This window comes from Vidua chalybeata, chromosome Z (genome assembly GCF_026979565.1).
Source record: "Vidua chalybeata isolate OUT-0048 chromosome Z, bVidCha1 merged haplotype, whole genome shotgun sequence".
Lineage (NCBI taxonomy): Eukaryota > Metazoa > Chordata > Aves > Passeriformes > Viduidae > Vidua > Vidua chalybeata.
The window spans coordinates 18,484,295-18,504,748 of record NC_071570.1 but is presented as its reverse complement, the minus strand read 5'-3'; the positions used below and the strand labels follow the sequence as shown (position 1 = coordinate 18,504,748).

Below are 20,454 nucleotides of genomic sequence, written 5' to 3'. Positions count from 1 at the left end.
AAATGGCTGCTTCACTTTTTATACCCCTGGGGGTTGCATCAGACAATGCTGACCCCTCCTAAAGTCTGTCAGTCAGCTCTTCTTCACTGTCTGTTGGTGGAGACTTTCTTGTAACTTGATTGCAGGTCAGGTGTTGTCATGGCGTGTCCCCCTTTCCCCATTCCCAACTGCCCCATGCAAGGGGCTCAAGTACACACCTTCTCTCCACATGTTCTGCACAACCCAGGCTGTCCGGTGCCAGCAATACAGAGGGTGTGAAAGGGCACTATAGGGAGAACAAACAACAAACCACAATAACTTAACTATACATCAATAAAGCTTCTCTTGACATACACACAATATTCATCTCTTAATCGTGAGAGGCAGTCATCCCATTACTCATTTATAACAACTTGCCAGCCTTACTGCGTAGCCAAGGAATGCACATATCCTAATGCAAATGATCCCTTGGTCACCTGGTATCGCTTACACAAATAATAGTTGAAACCAACAGTATAAATGATATAGTTTACAATAATACTAATGCTACTATACTACTACTACTAACAACAACAACCTATATTATAAATCACATTCTGCAACTTAAGGTAACATTGTAAAAAGCAGTTACAGTAATCAACGTTTGGTATTTTGTAAAGAATGCTTCCTTTTCTATGCAAAAATTTTTTGATACTCAATATTCTAGGTATGTGAACTTTAAACTTGTGAGACTGTTATATTTGAAAATTATAGTAATTTGATTAAAATGTTGCCTATAAGGCAAAAGGTTCAGTTAATAGAATCCATATGTAATTAAAGTGCAGAACCAAATGTAATCAGACCCCAGTGACTTGTGCCTTCATATTGATAGTTTTACAGTGGCCTCTGGGGTTGAAAGTTTATGTTACAGTTACCAATGTAGCTGTGCTCCAGAAAATAAACAAGGCAGTATAGCTGTTGAAGCAGGTATGACAATGTCCCAAACTGATAATCATACAACAAAAGTAGTTGATAGTCTGAGTTTTGGGGCTGTCTTCCACCTGGCAGGTGGAAGAAGCACAAGACTGCTGTATTGTACTAGTCAGGGAGTTGCATTCTGCAGCAGCACTGCTATGTAAACATTCCAAATGAGGGAAGTATGCCCAGTGAGAGCAAGTAACAGTGTATTTTTTAAATAATATAGTTTGATTGATTTGTGTGAATTCATGTTTGAATCATCTGAAAGTTATAGACACAACACTATGTACCAAGCCACAAAAGAAGTTTAAAAAAGTTTCCTGAACTTTAAAAAAAAATAAAATATTTTCTCTGGACAGTTTTAAGAGTTGACATCCTGTGTTAGAGTTCTCTAATCATCACCAGCACAATTTACAATCAGAACACACAGAGAGCCAGTTCAGACCAGCTCATCTGTTGACTTTGGCAGAAGCCCTTAATCTCACTGTGTGTAGCTGCCACTTGAGAGCTGGGGACTCGGCAGAGAGCCGAAGCAGGGTGGGATGCAGGGCTGGTCAAGGCATGAACACATAGGCCTGCTTCATTTCAACAGCCATACACTGCTTTTTTTTTATACTCTTTTCATTTTACAGCCTTTAAAAAAAAAAGAAAAAAAAAGAAATTAAATGAGGACCTCTCATGAGCCACTGCGCTCCAGGCATAAGAAATTGTAATGTCTGGCTTCCAGAAACTGTCCCGTCAAAATGTGCTTCTGATTAGGTGGCTTAATTACAGCTGTGAAAACAATGTTGATTTAGGCCTCAAGATTCCAGTGCATGTCAGCCGTTATTAGCTAGCCTTGGACTGAAGCCACCATTTTAAAACTCTTTACCACTAAAGTCACACACTGCCTGACAACTTTTTATTTAGGCAGAAATGTTGCCAGAAGCAACACATTTTATGCAAAATATTTTTCATTGCGCAAATTTCAAATGTGACACAGTTGATGGACATAAAATACATAGCTACGGTGGACTTCACCAAGTCCAAAACCTAACTTTTGCAAACAAAACCCTACCCCAACACATCCCCCTCCCCTATTTCAAATAGATTTTTCTAAAGTTTGACTGACATAATGCTTAATTTTAATTCCTTTAATTCAGTTTTATTCCAAATCCAGCATGTTGGCTTAACCACCCAATTTTATTGCATCTAAATTTTCCTGACAGTTTCATTTGCTGTCGGGAAATAAAATTGCCATTTTTGCAACATGGGAAATAATGGCTAGTTTCAAAACCAATATGTTTGAAACTTCCTTTGCCTGAAGCAGGTTAAGGCACACACTCAATTTACTTTAGGGGAAAAAAGCTCATTAAATAGTTTTTAATATTTTAATATAATTTAAATAACTGCTTTCACAGTGGGAAGGCTTATTAGGCCCATGTATTTACACCTGCAGAGAGGTAAATGTTTACGTAATTAGGTGGTTTCAAATAATTCAGTTTTTCAGTTGAGGGTTAATACTGTAAACACTGTACATGGACAGAAAGAGTGCTGCATTTAAACATCACATTTCCACTTTTATCATTTTACTTTCAAGTGCTTAAGAAAGAGGCTTAAGTGGAGTTAGTTTGGTTTTTGTGTGATTTTGTTTTCTGTTTTAGTTTGTTTTGGTATTTTTTTCTTTGTTTGGTCTGTTCTTCAGCTCTCCTTAATGACATGAATTGGCTAAGGAATGTGAGAGAATGTGTGTGGGTGTTAACTCTCAGCAGAGGTCAGTACTTTGGAAAAGTAAGATCTACATTCTCACTTCACTGTTGCTATGAAATTCCAAATGTCCATGCTGTGTGGTTTAATGGAAACCATGAACTTCCTAAATGACCACAGGTTTGTTCTGCTGTTAAGCACAAAACAAATCTTTCAAGTCATTGGCTAAGTCACAAAAAAGGAGGGTCATGTTTTCAGGAAGGTAATCTCCTTTCCTTTTTTTTCCTTCATGGTTTGCATTTCTATGGCATTAGAAATATGTTCCTAGTGAGGTACTGGAACTACCAGCTCACAAACAAGAATCCTCAGTTCCCAGGACTGAAAACAAGACACTTGCAAGCTTAAGCTGTATTCATCTCTTACCCTAAATGCAGAACAGTGCAACAGTAGTACCTTTAGGAGCAACTAATTGGAAATTAATTTGGAGAAACTAATGATTTGGATAAGGAAGCAAGTCTAAAGTGTGGTTCAAGTTTGTCCTGTAAAAAATCATCCTGCATTCATTCTCTGCCTGCAGCAGATTAGTGGAAAGCAAGGCATATGCCTACACTTTATTTCATTCAGTTTTCAAAGAAGGAATACTGGAATGAGCTAGTCTTCTATTTTCTTTGCAAATACTAGGTGGGGTTTCCTGAAACAGAATGTTTCAGAAATGCCCCAGTTGCTGTGGAGGGCAACTGTAAGTCAGGAGACAACCATGTGATGGCTTTTTCCTTATTAGATACCTTTGCACTAGTCTTTTGAAATGTGCTTCATTGGTAATACACAATGAGTTTTATTAATCAGCCACATACATTTGCTTCCTGTTGGCTACACATTGCTGTTTCTTTTGCCTTCTTCCCACACCTATCAAAGGAGCATTTCCAGGACATCAAATTAAAAGAAACATTTGTATTTTATTACATATATTCTTAATGCTGCAGTAGAAATGAAAGTATTGGGAGTGCTAGACAGGCTGTTATTTTGAGAACTGGATATTACAGACCAGGACATTTAACCCTGGGAAAAAGTTTTTACAAAAGAACAGAGCCAAGGACACAATTTTACTGTCTTTATAGAAGAAAAGGAATATTCTCTACAAAGGCAGACAAATTCACTTCTTTCTGGACTCAAGGACTTTTACTCAGGCCAGAAGGTGCTTCCTCCTCCCTTTTGAAGAAGTTATTTCAAGAAAGAGAGCCAGGAAGCTTCTATTATTCCCTGCTAAACTGTGGGTTAAACATAAAGGGAATGCCTGTTTGTTCTGAGACTCTGAATTCGCTGAGAAATTTTTGGAGGGGATTAAAGCATAGCTGTGCCTGAATGAGTCTAGCATGGATGCTTAAATGGTGAGTGAATCCATGCAATCCAGTCTGTCATCTTTCTGATATTTTCTTGACATTTTAAATTTAGGTCCTGTAAGTTATACTGTTGTGAATAATTATTTTCTTGTTTTCACACCTGTTTGGTTTTATGTTTCAAGCTAAATATTTAAAGCACTGTTTATAAGGAGAAAATTCAGTGCTGATCTTCAGATATGAACTTTGATAAAGAGTACAAGATGTGTAGATGCACCCTGTGGATTGCAGTTCACTTGATCAGGATGATAGATAATAGAAAGACCATTTTTGTTGTCTTTTTGCTGTTCTTGTTTACTTTATACTAGTAGGTCACTGCCTAGATCACAGGGGAAAAAAAGATTAGTGTTTGAGCTAGGGCAGTGTTGCCAGGAGCCTGTCTCTTTCTCAGCTAGCCTCAGAAATGTGTGTACGTGCAGCATGAGCTTGTAACGTAGCATGGCTAATATTACATGCACCCATTAACAAAAATAAAAATTAAAAAAAACTCCATATATAGGTACACACACACCACACACCCACACCCACACCCACACACACACTCACACACACTCTCTTTTAAGTTTTGTAAAGGAAAATCTTGTGTTAAGAGGTTTGTGTTCCCCTCTGGATGGCAGAGGCAATCATAGTCCCACCACCAGATCATTTGGTGCTGGCTAGCAGTCAATGTTCCCTCCACAGAAGATAACTGTCTCTGATGCTTTGTCTCCTCTTAGCTTCTGCTTCTGGTGCAGTCTGTACTAGGGGTAAGGTCATGGGAACACAAGTCTCTATTGTCTCTATTGTCCCCAGCAGATTTTACTGTCAGAACTAACCTCAATAGTCCCCACAGGGGAGGGTGGATCCTCTTTAGGCCAAAGGGAGATAGTAAGCAGGGTAAAGAAGGATAGCTGCAAACCACAGCAGTCAACTTTATTTTGCACCTTTCTAGAATTTATGAAATCAGATTGTTTTCCTATTGGCTTGTTAATGCTCTTCTCCTCTGCTTCCTCCTATAATTGTGCATGTTTCCATCCTTTTCAACTGTGAAAAAACCCTTTTTATTCCTTTCCGTGACATGTTTGCAGCAGAGTAACGTATTTCTTGAAAAAATAAATATATTTGCCTACTTCCATTTGCTTGCATTTTGTACTTTAAGCATAAAAGTTAATGTGACAAATGAAGAAAAACCAAACCTTTGAAACATATTAGAGAATACAACTTGCAGAGATAGGAAATTCAATTATGCACAAAGCATAATATTGTTCTTAACACATAATTTTATTCTTGTAATGTTGGCATGATTTAAGGGAATGCAGACAGCAAGTTACATCTTCATCTTTCTTTTTGTTGAGTCTTACATAATTAAGACACACTGTTTAATATTTACCCATCAGGGTTTTATGATTTATTTATTTATTTGTTTATTGTTGTTTCTAAGTTATTTAAATTTAAAAAAATATTAATTGAATTCTGTGAAACCCACATTATGTAAAGAAGGCACAGTTTTTATAGTTGATCATGGTGAGGACCTATTTTCTCCAGAGACTGAACTCTATGAAGTAGTTTAACCTGTTGAATAAACTAAACATTGAACAATTTTTTTAAAATGGGAAATGGGTACTCCACAGGGTAAAAAGCTTTACTGTCAGCTAAAAGGATGTTATTATAATAATGACCTTGATTATTCAAATAACATTTTTTCTCTTCAATTTATTTAACAGTTCAGTTAAAGAAAGGGATTTAGAAAGAAATGTGCTTCTTAAATTGTAGTTTCACTTCCCTATTTTACAAGAATTTGGGGAGTTTTTTGAATTGTTTTAGAAATGCCACCTTTTGAAAAGATAGGAGCCTCTTTTGCTCAAGCAATCAATTCACGCCCTTTTTTTTTTTTTTTTCTTCCTTGTGGAAGGGATGGTACCTTTAAAATGAACAGTGAATAATAAAATGTACTAAAAATATGGTCACAAATAGTGTGGTTAATCATCAGCAGAGTTTCCCTGATACATGTGATATTAGGAAAGCAGTGACATTATGAAGATGCAATGATTCCATTTCATCCTTTTCAGATGGTGTAACTCCTTGAATTCCTAAAGGAATTCCTATTTTCAGAGAAGCCTATACAACTCTTAAAGCCACACTGATTTAAGACACCACACCTTTGGATCTGGGTCTCAACTGAAGTTTGCCCATAAACTCATAGCTGACTCAGTAAATGTTGTCACAAAGCTGACATTGCAATACTTGCCTCTCTTAAATTTCTATATTCAGCAGTACTTTGAAAGACTTCTATCCTAGCTAGGTGATGAAGATGATTTGACGCATACAGTTTCTGAAGGTCAGAACCACAATAATGAAATAAAAATTCACTAATTTTTCAGCTTTTGTTATACTAAGGGTCTCCTTTGATCAGAGAAGGATCATCTTGTATGGTGCTTATATGCTTATGGTCAGGGGCCTGTTAGTCTTTCAAATCCTGTGTGACGTCAAGTTTCCTTTCACAAGGTCTGTTAAATCTGTTGCATTCTTTTGGGAGTCTGAGCATTAAACATTGTAACTTAACCAGGGCTTTGTGAAGTTTCCTGACACATCAAGTCATATAATTTAGTTTCAATTTGTATATGTCAAAACATCCTGTTGCTTTAAGTATTTTGAATTTAATTTAATAACTTACTGAAGTTTTCTGTGCTTTAAATATGGGATGTTTTAGAAGACTGTAATCTCAATGGGAGCTCTGAGTAAAGGAATTGAAGGTATAATTCTGGAATGTACAAGGCACACCAAATTACTGAAACATCCCTGTTTTGGGGGTTTTGTTGGGTTGTTTTAGAAAACCTAATTTTTAAAATTGTACTACACCTTTCTGGTTTTACAAACCAAAAGGCTGAAAAACAGTTTCCCAAATCTTCCTCTATGTTCTTCATGACTCTTCTGGTAGAAGTTTTACATATCTGATGAAAGTTTGGAGGGTTGTATGTGTTGATGATTTCTGAGTTTTGGGCTACTTTTATTTGTTTGTTTGTAGCATGTGGTGGTCATGTCTGTTTTTGTTTGTTTGGGGGTTTTTTGTTGCTTTTAACTTTGCTTTCAGAACATAGATTTGGCTTAAATATATAGGAAAGGATGAAATTCCATTAGCATTTTTTTAATGTTTATTCATATAAAATATGATTGGTATGCAGGAAATACTAGTTTCATTTGCCTAGTGGACTCATGTGAGCTGCATATTCAGCCTCACAGAAAGATATTATCTTGTACTTGAGCTAAGAACAATTCTTGGAGTCTTTTCTCAGGAATCTAGTAAGTATAAAAAGTACTCTTCAAGTAATTATTAGATTTTTTTAAACTTAATTTCAGTCTGAAATGTAATTGTATATATAGATTTGGCCAAAACCAACAGAGACAGTAAACCTAGCTCACCCACACTCAAGTTGTTTATAACTGATAAGCTTGATTCCTTGCCCAGTTAATGTAATTTGGATCTTGAATTTACAGAAGACCTATGTATTAGCCATCAACTGAAACAGAGCCTAAATTATTTTTCCTAGGCTAGTCAGATATCAACTTATACTTCTTAAGCAATATTGCTGGAAAGCCTACTGTTTTCCCTGACCATTACTGTTATAAAACTGCCCTTTGGAACTCTATTGAAGGTACACTGCTTCATATATTGCATGTAATCTGTGGGAGAAGGAATAATTCCATCCTGAAGTTACCTCAGCTAGATTTTACTGGGGATCAATGAACATTAAAGTACTTGCCTTGAATAAGCAAACAAAACTTAGAAAACTATACTAAACCTACAGAGAGTCAAAGGTACCTCTTCCTGGTGAATTTGTCTATAACCTAATTTATGGTGGAGTGGGGTGGAGCCTTATCAGGATTTTGGCAAGGAGGTAGAAGCCTACGCATCTGCAGTGGGCTATCCAGAAAATCTACATGCATTGGCCAGTGCTAAAAGGATGGAATCCTTTATTCTTCTAATACCTTGATGATTTTAATAATAAACCTCCATTCTGAGAAAATTAAATTGCCAGTAACACTAGTTTACTTCTAAACATGTGGTATAAGTCAGTCATTCTTTGCTCCATCACTAGAGGATCTTTTTAAAGAGACTACTCAGTTTAATAACAGTTATTTAGATTAACTGAGATTCAGATTAGCCGGTAGGCTAATAGCAACTGTGCAGGTGTTCTGACTCAAAATGCAAGTGTTTGTATCTTATGTATGAGATTCCAATCAGTCTGCTTTTCAAATAGGTGCAGATATGTTGCATAAACCATGTCTGTATCCAGTTTATGGTCCTAGTTCCATTGTCTCCAAAGAGTGAACTTCGATCTACTCCTCAGTCGTGGATAGTAAAGGCTGTCAAATCTCGACATCAGCATTTCTCTTGTCATTTCAGGATTACAAACAACACCAGATTATAATCTCAATACCTAGTGAACCAAAATAATATTTATTCACTTACAAGATCTACAGTAATATTATTCACTATGAGGTCGTGCATGTCCCTGACACTTCATTTAAATTCTGAGTAATGCCATTTTCCTGCATGCAATCTGATTGAGGTGTTCTCTATATTTTTTTCATTGCTGCAAAACTATCCACTTCTGCATTAGCAGCCTCTTCCAGAGGCGAGTTCCAATTCTTCATGATTTGCTGCTTTTCACCACCTCTCATAAAAACAGTTTGGTTCTATGTTCTTCCCATAAATTCCTGTCATGAGAGGAGTCTGCTTTACATCTTAATCAATGTATTTCCTTTGTTGTTTTCCTTACTTCACGCTTAGGACTTCTCTTGAGCTTCTACTTTCTACAGTCCTGATGTCTGCTTCTTTTTGTAAAAATTCTTGAGTGGAAAAAATGCCCTTTCAAAGAGAACTGCAAGGAGACTTTTCCCTGTAGATATGCTTGGAAAGAAAATAGAATACATAACCTACACGAATACATAATCTACGTGAGCTTGCTGTATTTAGCAAACTAGAATCTTAAAGGGCTATGCAGTTTGTCTTTTGAGCCCTGTCTTGCTGGAATTCTGGTAGTTGAAACCCATAAGGGCAGTAGAAACTGTAGTGCTATAGTGGCTGAAGTGGCTTTCATAATTTCACTATCCAGACACCAGTGCTCAATCCAGACTCTTCCACCCTCTTCCTCACAGAGCACTTGAGCGTACTTATTACATACATATTGACTTTTTAAGGGACTTTTTGACCTACTCCATATATTTATATAGAAATATACTTGACACAACTACTGAGCAAATTGAAATATTCTCAAGGCATCTGTCAGCAAAGTAATGGTGAGTTGTGTGTTTAATGTTATTTTTCTACAAGCTATGAAGTGAATCCTAAAATGTTGATTTCCATATCTTTAATAGATAATTTGTTTTATTAGCTATATAGATCCATATTTCTAAAAATACTCCTAAAATATTGCGTATTTGGCAGAAATGCATAGGAAAAACTAATCTTATGCATACATAAAGATTTTTTAATGCAAGAAAGCTGAGTCATAAAGACACTTTCATTGTTTGCAGACCTTCCTCCTCTATGTTGTTAAGTGCTATTATTGTAGCACTTAAATTAGTTTTTCCCCTCTTTCCCCTTGAAACAAAATTGCTGTTACAGTATATTTTTGTTAAGTATAAAATGATTGAAGTATTTCACTGGATCGTTGTAATTTCCTTTTTTGCCAAAATTGCTGTGATTATTATCTCTCGGATAGTTTTTGGTAAGAGATAAATGCACTGCTGGCAAAGGTTCACTATCCTTGTTCCATTTAGTAGCAGAATGCCTAAATTGTAGTTGCACCAGTTCATCACAAACAGACAAAAAGGAAGGTAGCATTTTGCTGTGCGGGAGCAGTTAGAGGGCAAGCAGACACCGTGCACCTTGACCACCTATTATGAAGCTTTTTGCTGCAATGTCAAGTGAAAGCGAGTTAATTGGGTGAAGCTGTAGAGCATGTTAGGGGCATGGTAAAGGGTTGCTGTCTGACAGCTGAATGTCAGCAGAAGCTAGTGAAGTGTGGCTGAGAGACAGAGACCTGTCACAAAGTTCATGTGGACTGTAGCACAGTTAGGGAGATGAAATGTGGTTCTGTCTCACTTTCTCCCTCATTGCATTCAAGCACCTTAAGATTTCACACTGTATGTGTCAACCCTTGTTCTCTAAGCTGTTTTCTCCTAACACTTCTGCATTCAAATGATTGGACAGAAGATGCTAATGTTTGGCAAAATGAATGTAAATATACTTCTTTCCTTTTTCTGCTAGAGCAGCAGTATACATGCAACTCAGATGAAACTTTGAAGGCTTACGTCAGACAGTCACACTGGATAGGAACTGGTATGATGGCTGAATACATATCTCATGAGAATATGAAGTCTGACACTTTAACAAGTGGAAAACACTTTAACTGTTCTCCCAGAAGAAAAGGCTAAGTAGCAGGGGGGGCTACTTTGTGGGCTGGTGGTGCCTTACCATGGTGTTGGTCTTTTAGTACCTGATTGTAGTCCCCTTCTCCCCTTCTTGCTAGAAAGGGAGTGCTGAGAGGGAACCATGAATGACATACCAATATAAGGCAATGAGAAGCTGGGGGAAAAGTGATATAGTAGGAAAGCCTTCCTTGGAAGGAAGAGAGTCATCAGTTAAAGGCAGGGATGATCTTACACACTGCTGTGAAACATAGAGTGGTGTCATAATAGAAGTGTAGTGTACCTTTCAGTGTTTTTTGCAGCATGCAGCACAAAGTAAAGCAATAGTCATTTGGGTTGGACACCCAAATTCAAAACAAATAAATAAATAAGAGAAATTGCTTCCACTCATGAGAAAGTGGAAAGACAGTGGTAGGCTTTATGGGCAAAAACTAAAGTTCTAAAGTAGTAAAAGCTCCTAAAGTAGTAAGTACTCAAGAATTTGGAAACTTTGATTGAAATCAAAACAGACCAATAATTTCACTATGAAAAAAAGAGCACGGCTTTGTTTGTCTATAGTTTCGGTATTAACAGTGCTGTACAGAGAATTTGACCTAAAACTGGGAAACTTCCCTGTTCCCAATGAAGGATCTGGAACAAAGGCTTACAGTATAGGCTGTGTGTGGAATTTAGCCAAAACCTTTAGAAAACATCAAAATTAGCAATGCAGAACCAAGTTATTTGTCTTTAAGCCAACAAAACATTGAAGATAAAGTGTTAGCTGGCATGATAATCCATCCAATCCTGTGTGTTCTTCAGACATACCAGTTTTAAATGCATTTGAATGAAACATAATTTTCTTTTTTAAAAAAATGCAATTTATAATGAAATCTTTCTCTTAATTGTTTTTAATTGAGCCTCCAGAGTGTGATTTCACTGAATGAATTAAATGCAAGAGCTTTAGGAAAGTAAGAAAAAAATTGTAATTTCCCTATATTACAGACTCATATTTGTTTAAAAACTGAAAGTGGAAGAGGGAATTCTTGATAATGAAAAGAGCCATTAGTATTGCTGGCTAGCAGCATCCAAAGTGTGTTGTGTGTCTAACTTTCTGACTTAGTATGGAATGAGCTGGCAGCCCACTGAATTATTCTCTGATAGCAAATTGTCTGCACAATCCAGGCAGGAGTGCTGCCAATTAAAATTTATACCAAATATTACCATTTTCTTGCATTGTGTCAGATCACCAATTTAGTCTTACTGCCTAAGCATACAGAATTGCAAGATCACTGACACAGGAAGCAAACTTTACAATTTTGGTCATACAATTCCTGCTTTGCAAAAATTTGTAACTAACACTGTGTTACATTGACACCCATCCACAAGTAATACTCTCCATTTTAAATACCCATTTGTAGCATTTGATTATTTCAAATAAGTAAGAAAGTAAGAAATGGCTCTTGGAGCTACTTTTAACAGAAAGAAAAAAAAAAAAAAAAAGGTGCAGCATACTAGAAGTCCCTTGGCATTACCTGGCAAAAGGCAACTCAGTTTTGGAAGTAGCAGTCTGAGTAGGAGATTGTGAATGATCTGAAAATGTATATCTTTCTCTATAGGGAAATAGGGTTTCCACATAAGTGCTGCAAAATGGTTATTGAAGACGGTGGTTCTTTTTTTAACACTTAGTGGAATTGATATTGCACCAGTGAAATGATGCAAGCTGCAAGGATAGCATAGGTGGGGGAAGCTGAAAGGAATATTACTGGCCATTTGATTTGCTGTCTACTGGTATTACTGGGTATTTGTATGTTCTGGAGTTGGGCTGAGAAGAATGAGTATCAGAAATCAATTGTGGAGAAATATATTGACTGTTTCTCACTTTCCCCCACCATTCCCTGCATCTGTGCTTAACTTAAAATTCTCCCTACTCTTGAGAAACTGTACTACTGCCTTTCCAGAGATTTTAGGGGTTGCTAGAATTCTGAAGAAACTAAAGTGACCTCTCCCTCTGCATTTCTGTTTACTAGCAGGCATCCTCACACACCTAAGTGTCCTGTATTCTGGCAAATTACAGATCACATTTTGGCCTTGTAATTAAACAATTTTGTTTTATTTACATTGAGATATAACACTGAACTTGTTATTACACCTACACCATCACACAGGTAGGGAATTGTCATAACTTGTATTCAGTATTAATCTTCATGCCCTTTTGTCTCTGATTTGGTCTCTTCTGCTTCTAAGCAGTTTCATGGCTTTTTTACCTCAGTTGAAGCCGGTTGTTATTGCATGCATAAACCAGAAGCCTTAATGCGCAAAAATCTTATCACTATTTATTATTCTGATTTTCTAACAATATATTTTTTAAGAAGGTAGCATGTTACATGTCAGAAGAAATCAGTAGAGAAGTTTGGGCTACTGTGTTTTGAAACTGAGAATTTGAAAGCGGTTTGAAGTGACAAAAATTAGTGATGGAAAACCTGAGAAGTGGAAGAACTTTTTGTAGTAACATATGTAGCTGAGGGAAATTGAACAGCTGTGAAAATTCTCCAGTGAAATTACCTTCGTGTAGATTTTGAAGGCTGAAACTGTTCTGAGTAATTTTGCAGCTTCAGCTGTAGATTTTTCTCCTACAACTGAAGATAAACTGTTACAAGTATACTGTTTATTTCCTTATGTAATTATCTGTACCACTGTCACAACACATGCATAGTCTTCTAATATCAAGTGTCCAGCTGTGCATATTATTCCACAAATATGGATATACAAAAGCAAAATGGGCATCTTTGATCACAGCATGATGCTTTTTGGTAGCTTGACATTACAATAAAAACATAATATAAGGATATAATAAATGATGGTATCAAAATATTCCATCACAATATCATCATAATAAAGCAACCCACTATAAATGAATTTTAACTGTGGTAAAACAGCTCATATGTCATGACACAACCTTTAAACTAGATCTTAAATTTGACTGTAGGTTAGTCACAGAGCAACAATTAAGGAGAACTGCTTTGAAAATCTTGTCCATGCCTAAATCTTGTCCTTTCTTAACTAAAGTTTAGAAAGCAACTATTCCATAATATAGAGTAACTTTTCATATTTTGTCTTCAAGAAAACGTGTTTTATAAAGTTAGGTGATCAACTTTGAAACATGTGCACAGGACATGACCAATTACTATATTACATAAATATTTTGAAAGCATGTTTTTGCTAGATGTATGTGTCCTAGATATCTATTTACCTAGTGAAGTGCAGCAGTTCAGATAGAGTCATGTTTGGCTTACAGGGTAAATAAAGGTGCCGAACAAACATCTTATTTCAGATAAATAATTCCTCTTTTAAAAATTACCTAAATGCGTATTTATATGATGGATTATCACCACAGCTCTGGCATAGTCATTTGAGTTTGTCAATTTAAAACATTTTTTAGAAAGGTGTTTAAATACAGTAATGATGAAAGAGGTCTGTTGGGGAAATTATAACTGCTTTTAAAATTCCTCTGTAAAGGTATGTGTTCAGAAAATGAATATTATAACAGTTCTGAGTATTTTTTCTTCTAACCTATAGAATACTATTTTTTTTATTCATCATGAGGGTATATAAAGATATTGGATCAAAACAAAAATTGTTTTTTACATCAATAACATTGCTATTAAATCTGATTTCCCTTCTGTTCAGTGACTAGAATTCTGTTCTTTGTAAGAAGTACAGCACGGGCTCTAGATAACTGAACCAGAGCTTTTTTTTTTCCCCAGGAGTGAAGCTTTTAGTGTAACATAGTCTATTGACTTGCTGCCAATCATTAAGTTTCATAATTTTTTTATTTTTTTGCAACTCTCACAGGAAATCTGATTTCTTATCTCTTTCCTGGGATTTTGATGCCATATTTAAAAAAAAAAACTCACTACCGCTTGGAAAAGAGTAATATGTGAGTGTAATCATAGCATGAGATTTTTCATTCATTGTGGTATGCTGATAAATTGAGGTGTTGAAAGCAGTACAAACCAATATGTTTAAATTTGTCCTCAATATTTGTTATGCAGAGTGAAACCCATTTGTAGCTTGAAGCTTATTGACTTATTCTTTTTTACATATGGAAGTTTTTTTAGAACATCACAAGTTGTTTGTGTATTTCAATACTGTTGTAATGGTTTTAATGAATGATTCTTATTTTAAAGATGATTTTGTGTGTGGTCAGCTGATTATAGTGTGCAAAAAAGAGGCTGTTAATTGGTGTATTAGCCTTCACTGAGATCTCATTTCAGGTCTGCTGGTACTTTGAGATCTTATTTGTGCATTGGCTTTTTAGTGGTTCTCGTTTGGTAGAGAGTTGGGCCCAGAAGGACTGAAAAACTAGTGTTACAGATCTTACTTGCTAGTCCTGCTGGTTATCTCATCCTCGGCAGACCTAAAATATAGGAAAACTCAGGGCACTACCTTATTTTAATTATGTACTTGAAACAGTCATCTAAATTTGCTACTGTATGAGTTCTTAATTAAGGTCTAACATAACCTAGTAGTTTACAGTGGCTGCAATATAGCTTGTGGTGAATCAGGAAATCAAGAGAGTTCATAATCAAAGGGACCTGTTGAAGTAGGTCTTAGAGGCAACAACTGATTTTTCTTCAGCAATGGTAACAGAGGAAAGGGGAATCTTTCACTAATGTGTCTTTATACATATGCTTGAGACTGGATTTGTTGAAATATGAATATACACACACCCTTCAGCCTCTCCAGATATATATTAGTTTGTGTGTCTGTAGATATGGGTTTATGTCTCAATGTGTGTGTGTTTATATATGCATTTATACTTTTCCTTAAATGCTGAAGAGAGAGTGTTCTGAACCTCAAAGATACTGAAATGACCATTCAGTGTGTTAGTTCTTTTATTCCATAATTATGGTTTGCATGTGATGCTTTCACATATTATAAGACCTGATGAAATTTTTGTTATTTTCTCACTGTGTAGTGCACTGGTAAAGGACAGAAGAACTACATGGCATTAAGTTTTCTTTTCTTTGTTTAGGGGAATACAGAATGTCTTTCTTTACCATTTTTTGAAGAATTGTTAGTATTGATATACTGGTATTATCCATAATGTTTCAAAGTACGATGCCTGATGTTTGGTGCTGGAAGTTCTTTAATGTTGAATTATCTGTTTGACTGAATGTTGAGACTAATTGAAATATGAATCATGTTCCCATCAATGTGAATTCAGTGTGTATTTTCTGACCATTTTCTTACAGGCTAACATTTGGAGAGTATTAAGTGTTTGATTTCAATTGATGATAAAATATATTTAAAAAAAAACCCAAATACATTCCATAGTTACCATGGCATGTGTTTCCTAGTAACAGTGACAGGGATACTGGAAAAAATGTGTTTATTTGATAAAATAGAAATCTGATAATCATAATGAAGAGGGAGTAAAAGTTCTCTATAAGTATTTGTAGCACTTCAAATACAGTAGGTTTTTTTTTTCTAACATTTACTTGGGCAGAATACCTGAGAAAATATCCTTTGTTTCTTTCTGTTAAATATGACTATTGGTTCTCAGGTACCAAAGTAAGTGTTTAAAACAAGAAGCAAACACTTGCAAATACTTCATATACATACCCTTTGTGAATTTAACAGTAAATATAAATTCTCTTTTTGCATTGTTTTTTTAATTTTTTATTTATCATTCCAGGAAACAAGAGGTAGTTCAAACATCAGTGTGGCTCCAAGCTAGAAATGAATCCTGACCAGAGTTCTATCCTAGACTTTTTGGCATTGCAAGCTGAACCTGACACATCCTACAGTGTTATGCAAAACAGAGACTGTCTTCAATCTGTTTCTTCAGTCTGGATGTCACATCCAATCCCAGAAGAACAATGGAAAATGGATTTTCAGATTCTTAGTATCAATAATCTTCTAGAAGGGAAAAATTATATTAATGTAAAATGATGCAATTAAAGTGTAATTTTTTTGCTATCTTTGAACTGTAGCTCAGCATTTTTATTTTTTGACATTAATTTTACAGTTTTATGAAAATGTGCATTTGTATGTTCACATTTCTGCACCTGTCAGTTTTGCATACTGAAGCAGTTATTTCTTTAAACTTTTATTTATTGCAGTTGTTCATTTTTTATGTAGTATATTTTTAAATGTTAAAGAATGACACATTTTGGGTAATTTTCCTCAGTCTTAAAAAAAAATCAATAAGCCATTTTAGTCTCTATCTATCAAAGTTGTTTCATACTTGTCTATTTTAAAGCAGGACTGCAATACTTTAATAGGATTGAGAGAGCTATTTGAAATGTATGCCAATGATTCCTGTCATTTCATGGCAGCCCTGCCATGGTTCACTGAGCCCCCTCTTTTCTCTTGTCAGCTCAACTGAAGACAAGCATTTAGTTGCAAACTTTAAGCAGGTTGTGCAAAACAGAAATGATGTGACTGCTTCTCTTCCTGCACAATAATGTCACTGCTGGTCAATGTGAGAAGGTCAGGTTGCTCCTTGTAAAGCTACATGATACCACTTGCCTATTTGAACAAGTTAAGTTAACCACTGAATCTGGTCCCTGCAGGCGCTGAAAACTCACCCTTTTATCAGGTCTGCATTTCATAAGAAAGAAGAACAATTGTGGAGAGAGGATTTCTGATGATATGTTTATATACTTTATAAGGACAGTTCCCAAACCACTGTTGCAGGTAATGTATTTAGTTTAAGCTGAAAGACTAAAAAGTAATGGCTGTTTTGACCTTCAAATAGACTCCTTTTTTGTTGTTGTTGGTAGGACCCAAGAGTGACGCCCATCTTTGATGCTGACAGAATTTAAAGCAAGGCCATTGCCCTGCATTTTCTGCCTTGTAGCACACAAAAGTAAAATTGTATGTCAGGCCGAGATGTCGGGGAGCTGACAAGATGCCCCAGTGACATTTCAGCTGGAAAGAGCAAGTGTCTTGCAACCAAGTGGTCAAATATCAAATAATAGGTCAAGCAGGAAGGAGCTGAGTTCTAACCACAAAGAGGTTTCTGGTAACTTACTTGACAAGCTTTTGGGTGCTTTGTGGCTTGACAAAGTGATGTTCTATTGGGTATCGCTAGACAGACTGTTCTTTATTGCCTTCAGAAGATCAGACATTGACATTGATTAAACTCTTTAACCCTTAAAGGTTAAATCCTAGCATTTTCATCATTGTGAATAAAGAACAAAAGAAATTTTTTAATATACCATTTGTTTTCATATTAATCACAGAACTCCCTAGTGCTATTAACTTTTTATGTGCTGTGTAGTTTTTGACAAAAAAAATCGAATGCAAAATCTATATAATAGATTGTTTCTCAGTATGGGCCAGTGATACATTAGAAAAATAATATTATGCATTGTGGAATTTGTAATTTCTTCTAATATGTCAAATGTAGGGTTTGATTTTAAAGCTTCATGACTACTACTGAAATTCCACTTTGGATGGAAAAGATTATTTGCATAAATGATGTATCACTTAAAATGAACAAATCTTCCAACTACCCTTATTTTCAGGTACTCTAGAATCATAGCATATCCTGAGTTGGATACAATCATCAAGTCCAAATCCTAGCCCTGCACAGGACAATTCCATGAGTAACACCATGTGCCTGAGAGCACTGTTCAAATGCTTCCTGAACTCTCTTAGGCTGGTGCTGTGACTGCTTCCCAGGGGAGCCTGTTTCAGTACCCAACCACCCTCTGGATGAAAATCCTTTCCTTGATATCCAACTTAAACCTCTCCTGACATAACTTCAAGCCATTCTCTTGGGTCCTGTCACTGTCACTACAGAGAGGACAGAGGGCAGGAGGCCTGCCCCTCCTCTTTCCCTGTTGAGGAAGTTGTAACTGCAATGAGGTCTCCCCTCAGTCTTCTCTTCTCCAGGCTGAACAAACCAGACACTCCTAATAGGCCTGTTAATTTTCAACAGAAGGCCTTTAACCTAAGGGAGCTTCAAGTGTTCAGGTATTCTCTATTGTGCAGTCCATTGCTCACAGCCTTGTTGTGCATGTATGTGTGTATAATAATACAGAGCCGTGAAATGCCAAATAATAAATCCTGAAGAACTCTTACATGTAAGAGTCAGCTGACAGAGGAAGAACATTCCTTTTCTTTATGTATTTAGTCTTGAATACTGAAGAAAGAAGTTTTCATTTCCCTCCAAGTGGGTTGGCTCCATTGTTTCATGACAGTGGCTGTTCTTAAAGGCACCACAAGTACTGTATTCTGCTCTTCCAAATTCAATGTCAAAGATCTATTAATATGAAGAATAAAAGAATATATCATTTTAATATATAATGTTAATTTTCCTCTCTACTGTGAATAGATGCATTTAAGCACTTTTTAAAGTATATTCTCATGGTGCTGTATAGTTTGAGAAAGTGCCTATTTTTTGCTATATGGTGTTGCATCCCGGAGTTTGGGTTTAGATTAGGGTTTTTAATTTATGTTAAAATAAGTCAAGTTCTGTAATCCCGCGTTTCCCCCGTGTTGTTCCCCCCCCCGCGGTTTCTGGCCCCATGCTGCCCGCTGCCGGATTCTTACCCCTCTGCTGCTCCTGTAACCACCCTGCCGTCCGGCCCCGGGAAACCCCGTGCTGGCCACCCCAAGCCACGCGATTCCGCTCAGCCCGCTCTGGCTCGGTGCCCGCCCCTGCGGGGTTCTCTGGTTGGTCGCTGTTGCTGGCGTCACCGCCACGGCAGCCGCCCCTATTGGACGGCAGGCCGTGGATCCTCTCGCCCCGCCCCTCCATAAAACCCTATCCCGCCGGCAGTCAGACGCCATTTTCTCCCATGCGAGTGTCGGGAGCGGTCGCGTCTTTCCATCGAACCGCGCCACGTGACCAATAAACCGTTCCTGCCAAGCACGGAGTAAATGGACAAATTCCTTACCTCTTTGCCGGATCCCTAGCGCACAGTAACAGAGGCTGGCCAGCCCACGCGCCCGAGACACAGAGCCGTGTCCGGGAACCCGCGGCAGCAAACCCCGGCAGCACGTGGAAGCTACGCCACAGCCAGGCTCCCAAGAGCCGCGTGCAGCCGGGGAGAGCGAAAACCCATGCCGCAATATGGTCTCAAACTGCTGAGGATTTGCAGCCTACTTGTCCCTTTCCCATCATTGCAAGTCTATGTGGTATTGTGCATGTAGAGATAGAAAAAGGATTTCTTTCTGAAATCCATATCTTACTGAGACTAGGAGTTAGCTCCTAGTTAGCTAACTAGCTAGTTAGCTCCTCCAGTTACAGCTCCAGACATGGGTTTATGTGATTTCACAGGGACCATAACAATGGCAAACTGAGTGTAGTTAATAGGATGATCTAAAAAGCTATCATTTCTCCCAAGAACTAGTTTGTAAGTTTTCATTGAAGAAGAACATCTACCTCATTCACTCTATTTAAATATTGACTAACTGTGAGTTACATACCATTTCTCTTAAAGCTATCCACTTGGAAGGGACTTTGAAATATATTTTATTTGTCTGTCGGACGTCCAATTTGTAATCAAAATCTCCTCTTTCTTACATTGTGAAGAAACCAAGAGTAGTAAACTGGATTATCTTTAGTTTGATACTCCTGAGTTGCTTTTCCTTGCATTTGGTAAAGTGAAATTTGAGATAAATTCCAAGTGAGTAGATGATTCCTTGTTAGTAGTTTACAAATGTAGTTTGTAGCTTACCAAACCATATTTTTCCCTATCTTTTGGGGACACAGTAAAAGTCATGCTTGTATAGAATCTAGCAAGACAGTACAGTAACAGTACTGCTCTGCTCTGCCTTGCTTTGAAAATTACGGAGCTTTAGACGTTGATTGTTACTTTCAAAGCTTTTCATTTTTAGCCTGGAATTTGAAGAGGACTAGTTCCACTTGTATAATCTCAGCTTCATCTCAGCACTCCTCCAGGAGAACAACTAGTTTCGTTAGAAGAAAGACTGTATTTGTTGGGGCTAAAATAATCTCTGTGGTTTTTGAATGTGGTGCAACAAATGATTGGCTTTATTGTCAGTCTCAAAAGTAATATTAATT

The 20,454-nt window shown here is 36.8% G+C and overlaps 1 protein-coding gene across 3 annotated transcripts in view; it reads left to right on the top strand.

Moving 5' to 3' along the window:
• Window positions 1-16,402, top strand: part of CCDC171 (coiled-coil domain containing 171) — a 162,113-nt gene extending 145,711 nt beyond the window's left edge. For all 3 annotated transcript variants that reach the window (XM_053932309.1, XM_053932307.1, XM_053932306.1), the window contains one exon: window positions 16,111-16,402. In XM_053932309.1, the coding sequence (XP_053788284.1) occupies window positions 16,111-16,152 (42 nt within the window). In that variant the 3' untranslated portion in view covers window positions 16,153-16,402. The remainder of the gene's footprint in view (window positions 1-16,110) is intronic.
• Window positions 16,403-20,454: the final 4,052 nt, after the last annotated feature.